This window comes from Leucopleurus acutus (genome assembly GCF_964270905.1).
Source record: "Leucopleurus acutus genome assembly, chromosome: X".
NCBI lineage: Eukaryota > Metazoa > Chordata > Mammalia > Artiodactyla > Delphinidae > Leucopleurus > Leucopleurus acutus.
The window spans coordinates 42224480-42235376 of record NC_139148.1 but is presented as its reverse complement, the minus strand read 5'-3'; the positions used below and the strand labels follow the sequence as shown (position 1 = coordinate 42235376).

Sequence of the window (10897 nt, the reverse complement as noted above, 5' to 3'; positions counted from 1 at the left end):
GCTAAATGAAATTAGTCAGAGAAACACAAATACTGTATGATCTCACTTATATGTGGAATCTAAAAATGGGTGAAGGTGGTCAAAAGGTACAACACTTCTAGTTATAAATAAGTTCTGGGGATGTAATATACAGCATAGTGACTATACTTATCAATACTATATTGTATATTTGAAAGTTGCTAAGAGAGCAAATCTTAAAACTTCCCATCACAAGAAAAAAAACTGTAACTATGTGAGGTGATAGATGTTAATTAAACCCGCGGTAGTCATCTTGCAATATACACATGTATCAAATCATTATGTTGTACACTTTCAACTTACACATTATATCAATTATATTTCAATAAAACTAGAAAAATAGTTACCATGTTAAAATGAAACAACATTGGGATGCTATATGAACTTTTTTTATTAATACATCAAATTTTAAGATCTTATTCAAAGTAGTGACCAATGTGAACAATATTTTAAGATGCCTGCAATGACTGTAACATAACATAAAAAAGTAACTGTGATCTGTATTGGTGGAAGTTGCAGGCACTGCTTTTACTATTGTGATTTGACGCCAACATTCAGATCCGGGGGTACAGCTAAAATTTCAGTTATATTTAGTGAAAATAAAGATGTAATATATCCCTCCATCAAATCCACACATAACCCTGACTTCTACCAAGGTTAAGAACCCCCGCTCTCAGGGTAAATTCTGGACATAATCAGGACACGGCTGGAAAGATTTAGAGAAGAGGCAAGACCCCACTCAAGAATCCCCTCTGCAGTGCAGACGGACATTCCGTGATGTTTCTTTCCTCGCTGTGTTCCTGGTGGTTGCTGCAGGTTCCCACTCGGAGCTTGTATGTTCAGGACCGGTTGATGAGATATTTGAAAACAAGTTCATCAACTCAAGTTCTGGTTTTCCTGACAGCAAACAGCTTCCGAGTCCTTATCAGATTGCCAGCTAACTAAAGGTCAAAGTAAAAGGAAGTTTTAAACCAAAATATGTTTCCCCACTGTCTTCTACTATAATCATTGTTTGCTCAGCTACTAACATTTTTTTGAAGTTTTTTCCTTTACTTTCATTGTGAACCATAACACACAGAAAAATGCATAAAACATATAATGTTCATTCTTTGATGTGTAGTTCTCCACTGCGAATAAACCAGGATTTAACGATCCATACTACAGCTATTGGATATTTGGGCTGTATCTAGTCTGGGGGTACTACAAATAGTGCTGGCTAGGAACATTCTAGTACTCATTTCTTAGGAGTGGAACTGGCACACATGCAGCTTTAGCAGATAATGCCTAACAATTTTCCAGTGGCTACACCATTATATGCTGCCATGGGCGTATTCAAGAGTTCCAACTGCTGCACATCCTTCCAGACGCTTAGTATTGTCAATCTTTTTAGTTCTAGCCTGCATTTCCCTGATGAGCAGCTTTTCATGTGCTTACTGGCCATTCTCATATTTTCTTTTCCTTACTGATTTATAGCAGTTTTTTAAATATCAAGGATACTATATATAGGGATTATAAATATCTCTTCCCATTGTGATTTGCCATTTCATTTTTTTAAAGATGTCTTTTTTACTTCTTATTTTAATGGAAGACTTGGTCTGAATAACCTGCAAAGCCATTGCCAGACAGGGATGTCCTCTAATGTGGTATCCTGAGTGTGCGAAGCCCTCCAGCACTGATAGGTTTAGCCCAGACTGTTCCAGGCAAACTGGCTCCTCACTGCTCCCTCACATACCAGGCAGGGTTCCACCTCAGGGCCTTTGTATTTGCTATTTCCTCTCCCTGGAATGCTCTTCCCCTAGATAAACACACGATTCCCTCCTTCATCTTCTTCAGGTCTCTGCTCAAACATTACCTCAGTGAGACCTTCCATGATAACCTTTTCAAAAACTGCAAACTGCCACCTCCTAGAATTCTTGACCTCTTTACCCTGCTTTAAAAATTTCTTCATATCCCATATTACTTTTACATTTTATATATGTGTATGTGTGTGTGTGTGTGTGTGTGTGTGTGTGTACGTACATATATAGAGAGGTCAAGATAAATAGTTTGTGTATGTGTGGGTGGAAACTCCTGCATTTAGACTGTGTTACTGCTTATCACCTCTTCCCCAAACTAGAAGCTCTGACGGCCAGGATATTTGTCTGTGTTATTCCCTGCTCTATCTTCAAACCTAGAACAATGCCCAGCACACAGCATGTGCTCAATAAATGTTTACTGAGTACCTCAATATGTAAAATCCTTAAAGCAGTTCCTGGCACATAAGATCAGGTGTTTTAGTAAAGGTCTGCTGACTGAAATCTTACCAGTTGATGTAAAAATTTCAAAGGTGAAATTTTACTCAGTTTTTTCTTAAAGGTGCCATTTACTCAAATTCTTAGACAAAAAGGCAAATTTACCTTAACATCTTAAGGCGAACAGTTCATTTCACTGTCTTCCACCTACTCAAGAAAAAAAGAAGGGACTCAGATACTTGGCTAAACTTTTCTGTTCACTGTACTTGGTTTTACCCATTGACTTTTATAGCTATTGGGAGGCAGGGAAGAGAAGTTTGTCCCAGAAACCATGTGATTTGGGGCAGAAGGAGGCACACGAGGAGGGGGTCACTGTGGGCACAGAGAAAGGGCATTAAGGGCTCTGGGCCCGTGTTTCCAGACCTCAGAGGCCAGCAGGGTGTGGCGCTGTGGGGCGGCCAGGGACTGGGGCAACGTGTCCACTGTGCTGATGGGGCAGTCCTGGGGGCGCATCTCCTTGGCCAGCCGCCCCTTCTTCTTCAAGGTGCAGGCCTCCTGGTATGGTGGTGAGATGGGGGGCTGCGTGGGCGGAGTATACTTGTATTCTGAGCCGTCCTCTAGCTGCAGGGACACATATCGGCAGGGGGTGGTGAGGACCTGGGAACCTAGGACAGCACCCCCCATCCACCCACTGTTGGCTGGGCGCTTACATCCAGTGGGTAACTGCGGTCCGAATCATATGCACTCAGGTCCCCACAGGTCACAAATGGTACAATGATGCGGGTGGGACCATCTAATTGGTTGAAATCTGGATCTGACAAGCAGGGAGAGATGAGGCAGGACAGGGCTGGGGTGTCTGGGAACAGTCGTGACTCAGGCTGCACCCAGGATGGGTACCGAGGCCTCCCCAACGTATCCACCAGCTACTCTTACCCTCCTTTACCAGAAATCTTTCATTTGGTTCAGATCACTTCCTCAGGGAAGCCCTCCATGATCACCTGTTCTAAAACACACACCCCCCCAACCCACTTTTCTCCGACTGCACTTATGTCCACCTGCCATATACTGTCTGGACTTTGTCGCACTCAAGTGTGCCTGCCACAAGAGCCGCTCTGTGCTTTTTCCCTCTAGGGGCCAGTCTGAAGGCCCTCACAGGATGACATTCCCAAACAGGGGTGGGGTTTCCACCTGGGGCGTGACTGAGTCTTCTTAGTCTAGAATCTCCGCAGACAAGTGGAGTCTCCCTTGGGGTAGGACTCAGGATCCTCCTGTGACAGACTTTTCACCAGGTCCAAGAGTTACCACTAGGCCACTGAGTTAAAGATCCTCCTGGGACAAAATATCCATACGGGGGTGGAATTTCCAGAGGATGGGGCTGAGGATCCTTTTGGGACAGAATTCCCCTAAGGTGCAGAGTTTCCACCAGGGGGTGGGGCTGAGGGCCCTCCTGGGACATAAATTCCATTGGTGGACAGACTCTCCCCAGGGATGGGGCCCAGGGCTCTGGCTCTCACCGTAAGAGTGGTCCAGCAGGGGTTTGGTCAGGTCCGGCAGGAAGCCCTCAGGGGGGTCATAACCCTTACAGACAGCAAAGGCCTCTGTGGGGATAAGGTGGAGTGAGGGGCGACTGCCAGCACCACCCCGTGCGGATGGGTCCCTGAGATGCGCACCCCCCAGCCTGGCCCCTCCACCCCACTGACCAATGCTGGAGTTCCGGCTGCTCTTGGGCTTGGCACAGAGCACGGTGGAGAAGAAGACACGCAGCTGACTGTAGATCAGTGTCACATCCCGGCCTCGGAAGATCTGCAGGGTGGGGAGGCAGAGATGAAGGCATGAGGATGACCTTTGGAGACCCCTCTCTACCCCCTACCAGGTTCCCTGAGCCTTACCTTGGCCACAAAGCAGCCCCCTGGCTTCAAGACATGTGTAGCAATATTCAGAGCCTGTGGGCAGGACAGATGGCTAAGGCTGAGGTGGAGACAGCCAGGAGGGGGCCAAACTGAGGCAGGGGCAGCCAGGGTTACTCACGGCTAGGAGGAGCTGGGCCTGCATATACTCATCAACATCATGGAGGCCGGTTACTGCATCAAGAGAACAGCATTAGGGGGCCTTCCAGTCTAGCTATGCTCCTGTTCTAACCTCCCAGAGAGGTTAGAGAGCTAAAAACATTTCCTAGGCTCTCTTACTGCTAAGGTTCTGCATGCAAATACTACCTGCCAACTAGATGCGTACTCTGAGCTCCTAACCCTTAGGCACTCATTTTTATTCTCAAAACCACCTCAGGCGCGAATATTGTTATCATCATTTCTACCTCCAGTCCAGACTGTTCCTCTTGACTCCAGACTCAGATCAGAACGAACATCTCAGACTCAATACATCCAAAAACAAACTCCCGATCTTCCTGTCCAAACCTGCTCCTCCCATCATCTTTCCCATCTCATCTGATCCTTCCAGTTGTTCAAGCCAAAAATCTTCGAGTTACCTTTGACACACACCCACCCACCACTCTCTCCTCACACCCACATTTAAGCCATTAGCAAATCTTCTCAACTCCACCTGGACGACTGCAGCGGCCTCCCCTCCCCAGGTCTCACCCCTCACACTGCTCACAGCAGCCAGAGGGATCCTGTCACAACCCAAGTCAGGCACGGCCCTCCTCTGCTCACAACCCTCTCATGGTTTTCCCCACGCTCTCATCTCAGCGAAGAAGCCAAAGTCACCACTGTGGCCCAGAAAGATCCACACAAGGATCTGTTCTCACCTCCTACAACTCTCCTGCTCACTCACTCCGATCCAGCCACGCTGATCTCGCTATACCTCACACATGCCAAGCACCCTCCTACCTCAGGGCCTTTGCATAGGCCAATTCCTTTACCTGGATTGTTCTTCCTCCAGACGTGCCCCTGGCCCATTCCCTTGACTCCTTTAGGTTTTTGTGCTAAAGCCAATGAGGCCTTCCCAACTTTATTTAAAATTCCTACAGGTACTCCCCTCTTCCCTCTCCTTTTCATTGACATCCCCATGGTACCTATCACCTTTTGACAGGCTACATAGCTCAATCACTTGTTTCTCTTCTGTCTGCTCCCACTAGAACACCAGCTCTATAAGGTCAGAGATTAGCAGAATTTTATTCACAAATATTTTCCCAACATGTACAACAGTGCCTGACACACAACAGGTGCTCAGTAAATGTGCTGAATGGATGGATGGCTAACTAACTGAAAATAAAAAAAGAAAAAGAGTGAACACTAAGATGGAATTGGACAGTTGCAGAGAGATGAGCAATAAGAAGATGAAAGGGTGGACAAGAGCAATAAGAAGATGAAAGGGTGGACAAAACCCAAATGGTAGAGTACAGGGAGGGAGAAGACAGAGGCAGAGAATAGGAAACAGAGGTAGGGAGAAGTTGCTAGATATAGGAACAGCTGACAGTGGAGAGGAGAGGCAGTAAAAGAAGCCAACAGAGGCGGGACATACAGAGAAGGACACACATAGGGCCCCCGCCTGGCCTCCCAATCCCTGCTGTTTACCATCAGGAGCCCCGTCGCACACCACTAGGTCCGCGGGGCAGCCCTCAAAGTGCTGGATGATCTCCTTGGCAGTGGACAGCTATGGAAAAGAGGGAGGATGAGTGGCCCCAAAGCACCCCCTCCACAGCCCTCTAACCCCACCTGCCCTTGGCCCTGGCCCGCAGCCCCTGGGTCAGCCAAATTCTCAGGCTTTGCCTAAGACCAGGCTCCATCTCTGGGATCATTTTTTGCTGTCTCTCTGTGATGATGACAGGCTGGCTCTGTTTCTCTGCTGTTACACTCTCTTGGGTTCTCTCAGTTACTCCATCTCTGTCTGTCTTTCTCAGTCTGTTTGTCTTTCTCTCTCTTCCACTTGCCGTAGCCCCCAGGTTGGGGGGCCTTTGCCCAGGATACACCCCAACACCCCAAGCCATGCTCTCACCTGGGTGATATCCCCCTGGATCTGTAACACACCTGGTAGTGGAGCCATAGCCTGAAGGTCCACGGCCACCACGTGGCCGGACCCCTGGCCCCTGTGGACAACATGGTCCATGTCAGCCCAGTTATCACTCCTGGTCCAACCTCCATCTAACCTGCCCTCCCACTCTCCCATCTGGGACTCCACACTCACCCAATCTTCTGGCTCAGCACCTGGCTCCAGCTGCCCGGGGCCGCGCACAGGTCAACTGCCCGCGTCACACCTGAGCACACACAGGAAGGTGTAGTGGTCAGCTGCACCCACCTCTCCAACCTGGGACCCTACAAAGTTCACCCCTTTCCCCTGGGGAGCACCCGTATCTATCTGCTGCCTAGATGCCCAGCTCCTTTCACATACCTGCCCATCTTCCTGCCTGGCCCCTGCCCCATAGACCCTCCAAGTCAGCCCACCTACCACAGGGAGCTCTGTAGGCCTAGCCCACTTGTCTATTCCCTTTGCCCACCCCATCCCCCCGTGACCCGCCCGCCAAGTGGGGACCTTGGAAGAGTTGGAATTCCTCGTCAAGTTGTAGCAGCTTGAAGGCACTGCGGGCACGCCAGCCATTCTCCTTGGCTAGGCGGTAGTAGACATCCCGCTTATCCTTTGACGTCCGTCCCATCTCACACACTGTTTGCCCAGGGACCTGCCAACAGTAAGCTGACGCCGCCCTATATCAGTAAGTGGGCCATCACCTACCTCTGCAGGGCAGCGAAACCACAAAAACTAAACCGGGCTCATCTGATCCATGTGACAGCTCACTCAACAGGTGGGAAGGCTGGAGCCCAGTCACTAACCCCAATGACCTCACTGAGCCTGAAGGACCCCACCACTGAGCTCTCAGGCTCCATCACTAACCCCACAGATCCCCCCCAAAGATCCCACAAACCCAACCCGTATCTCATAGATGACCCATTACTGACCCTGTCCACCTCCCACTGCTGTCACTCACACACCACATATTAAACCCCACTATCAACCCTTCTCTGCCCACCTTACCCCCAATAACATCTTACTGTCTTCCCAGCTCTCCTCATTGCCCCTAGAGTCATATAGCTCTACTAGCCCCCCATTAATCCCTTGCTTTCACCCCATTATCCTCATACTACCTCACTGCACTCCCCACCTCCTTAATCTCTCTCCCCTGAAGTGATTAGGCCCCCAATAATTCCCTTATTACTACATCTTTATCACCGCCCCCCCATTAATGCCTGGAGAATCATGGCCTATTAGTCCCCCATCGAGCTCTCAATTACTATGATTTATCAGTCCCCATTAACCTGGCCCTCCAACTGATCCTTCATAGATCACACCACTAGCCCCTTGTAACCCTTCACTACCACACATTCATGTTAATCCCTGATAATCATACATCAGTTCCACATTCTCCCCTCACTGCCCACCTTTATCCCCACCCAACAATCACTTGATGATCACACCCAACAGCTTACTATTACCCCCTCTTTGCTCACTCTGCTCCTATTAATTCTTCAATGATCATACCATCATCACCCACTAAAATCTTTTGATTACAACACCCCTTCAGCCTCTCATTCTCTCTTCTTTGATCACTACTCCCATTAGTTCCTTGATCATGACTTTTACCGGCCTCTATTATTCCCTCCACGGCCGCACCATTATCCTTTCAATCACTATGCCCCACCACTCTTTAACCCGTTGAATATCATACCTCCATCAGTCCCTCAAGGATCACACTCCTACCTACCTCCCATTATCTTCTAGTTGCCCACTCTACCATCCCCTCATTAATTAACGAACACATCCCATTGGCCCCCTTGAACACATCGACTAAAACACGCCTTTTAGCCCTCACCGATTCCCCAATAACACTCCCACCAGACCTCTATTACCCCCACGCAGCCCACCAAACCTCCACACCCACCCATTAACAGCCCTCTGGCTACACCGCCGGTCCCTCCTCCTCATTACCTGAAAGCCCAAGTCCCCACTGGGACCACAAGACCGGCTCCGCCGGTATCTGGACCTCTGCGCCCCCCCGCCCACCCCCAGACCATCCCGCATGAGTGGTCCCCTTCTCCAGACAAACCTTGGGTCTGGAGCCTACCTGGTGCCAGCTGCCCGGACTACGCAGCTGCAGCGCCGAGGGCGAACTTGCCTCCTTCCCTCACCGGCGGGACAGCGCAGGCATGCCTCAACCGTCTTGGCCGGGACCCAAGTCCTCCGCGCCCCAGGGCCTACCTTAAACTTTCGGAGTGGGGAGAAGCGGAACGAAGGAGGCCGGTCCGCAAGCAGCCGGAGCCTCGGCGAGAGCGCAAACCGGTGAGAAGTCGTAGGGCTTCAGTCTGTATTCTAGTTGATCCGAATGTCTGTCGCGCATGCCTAAGGGCAACCAGAGCGTGGAAAGCCTGTCATCGTGGAACGCGGTAGCTCGCGCCAAGCGGGGACCAGACCTGAACGTACCACGTGAGTTCCGCCATCTCGCGTCGACGTAGCCGGTCGGGCGAACTGCCGTTCCCAGCATGCAACGGGCGCGAGTAAAGCGCCAAAGTCGCGCACGGCATGGCTGAAACGTCGCGAGGCACGAGAACTGACTTTGTTATTTTGTTACAGGGCGAAAATCGACGTACTCTCCGCCCCTCCCTTCTTGTGCAATAGTATTCCTTGAACCTGTGGACTACATTTCCCAAGATACAACGCGCGCGGCGGCACCTATTTATTTTTCGCACGCCGCGAAGTGCAATCACCTCTGGGGTAGCGAATTTGAGAGGAAGGAGAGTGCGTTAATTAAGTGCGCGAGCGCGCAGAAGCTCCTCGGCTGCAATTTCAAATCCCACTTCCGCTAACTGATAGCGCCTTCTGACTGTTACCGTCTCAGACCTGCGGTTTCTTCTTCTGTAAAATGGGGATGACAAGTAGTTCAGACTCCACAGAGAGTCATTGGCAGGATTAAATAGGTGTAGTTCCGCACACTGCAATTCTGTGTTCTTCAAACACTTTTAACTCGGACCTAGAAAAAAAGAGTGCATCTCGACCCAGTGCACAAGCAAATATAGTAATGGAAACATTTGTTACAGCGTTTACCATGTGCCAGGCACTCTTCTGAGTGCTCTCAGTGGTGTGCTGGTAAATGGTTAACAATCAGCTCTTTAGGTGGAGAGGGAGAGGAAGCCCTGATTTCTAACATTTGCCAGTTTCCATGGTTTACATACTATCATCTTGTCAAATTTCAACTTACCAAGGTGTAGTCACGAACACAGAGTCTTGGAAGAGATGCACTAGTGCACCATTGTGTATTATTTCTACAGTACAATTAAAATAGGGATAAATGATCTCAGGAGCATAGAAATAATGAAATGTAGTAAAACAATAATTAAGAAGTGATGAGTTTTGAGTATCACCTTTTAAAATCTAATTTATTTAATTATAAGTTTACATAATTTCATTTTTAATAATAGCTGTGTTTTCCCCAGTTTACAGATGAGGAAAAGGAGACAAAGGAGAATATATATATATATATATTCTATGTGTAAACATATGCCATTTACTGCGTATGTGATGATATAGAAATATATAGTGATGTCTAATATTTACTAGTATATAAATTATATATTAGCAAATAAATATAAATATTTCATGTGGAAATATATCTATGCTTTTTTGTATAGTTTATGTATAAAATATACATATCTTATATAAATGTATATGCTGATATATATATATAAATCTGCTAGTATCTATACATATCTACTTACTAAAGTAACTACTAAATGAAATATACTATTAAGTATATAAATATGTTATGGCAGGTGATGATAAAAGCTATGAAGGATAATAAAGGAGGGTGAAAGGATTGGAGAGTAACGGATTGAATTGCTATTTTAGACAGTGTGTTCAGGGAAGGCTTTCTGACGAGGTGACATTTGAGCTGAGACCTGAAGGGGAGCACACCCTAGGAGTATTTGGAGGAAGAGCATTCTAGGCAGAGGGAACACCAAGTGCAAAGACCCTGAAGTGGGAATGAGCTTGGCGAGTATTCAAACAACTGAACGATAGATTCATCATTCCTTAGAAATGTGAGCTTCGCTAGGCAGGGGTTTCTGTTGTTTTGTTCACTGCTGCCTCCCTGGCGCCTAGAATAGGGCTCGGCACACAGGTGGTGTTCAATAGATGTTTGCTGAATTCACCCTTTTGTTGCTTTGTTCCTTCACTCTTTCCATAGTGGTGTGCTCTGCATTTATGTGGGGCCCTGGGAGGAGGTGTAGACAGCCGCGCAGAGACCCTGGAGAGCCAGGGAGGAAGTCAGAGCTTCTCAGCGGAGTTCAAGGGCATTGTGGGGGGTGGTGGGAACATGGCTCCCCTGCAGAGGTGAGCAAGTGTGAGAAAGCAAGGGTTCAAGCCACCAGGCGCTGCTCCACAGAGAGGAGGGGGTGCCAGGCATTGGGGGCCCATGTTCACCCTGTGGGATGCTTCCTGTTTTCTTGCCTCTCACAAAGAGGATGTTTAATTTTTTGCAAAGAAACTTGCTTCCTCCAGCAGGGCTGGGGGGATTGGGGGACAGGAGCCAGGCTCTGAACTCCCCAGGCTCTTCCCGAAGTGGGGTGTCCGCCTGCAGCTCCCACCCAGCACCCCACTGAGTGTAAAGGTGTCCTCCCCTCAGCCTCCTGAAAAGGTCAAGGAGAGGG

The 10897-nt window shown here is 48.5% G+C and overlaps 1 protein-coding gene across 3 annotated transcripts; it reads right to left on the bottom strand.

The window, feature by feature from the left end:
* Window positions 1-398: 398 nt before the first annotated feature.
* FTSJ1 (FtsJ RNA 2'-O-methyltransferase 1) lies at window positions 399-8694 on the bottom strand. 3 transcript variants are annotated; one of them, XM_082865379.1, is made up of 14 exons: window positions 8676-8694; window positions 8454-8594; window positions 6735-6893; window positions 6390-6459; window positions 6201-6291; window positions 5780-5858; window positions 4278-4330; window positions 4139-4192; window positions 3950-4052; window positions 3764-3847; window positions 2960-3063; window positions 2673-2870; window positions 2415-2456; window positions 399-879 (listed from the first exon to the last, which is right to left on the bottom strand). In XM_082865379.1, the coding sequence occupies exons 3-13, from the start codon at window positions 6853-6855 to the stop codon at window positions 2424-2426; spliced, it is 990 nt and encodes a 329-aa protein (XP_082721505.1). In that variant the 5' UTR covers window positions 6856-6893; window positions 8454-8594; window positions 8676-8694; the 3' UTR covers window positions 399-879; window positions 2415-2423. The 3 variants fall into 3 exon arrangements, with proteins under 3 accessions (XP_082721505.1, XP_082721506.1, XP_082721507.1); XM_082865380.1 differs by having other exon boundaries at window positions 399-959; window positions 8454-8684; XM_082865381.1 differs by having other exon boundaries at window positions 2960-3057; window positions 8454-8684.
* Window positions 8695-10897: the final 2203 nt, after the last annotated feature.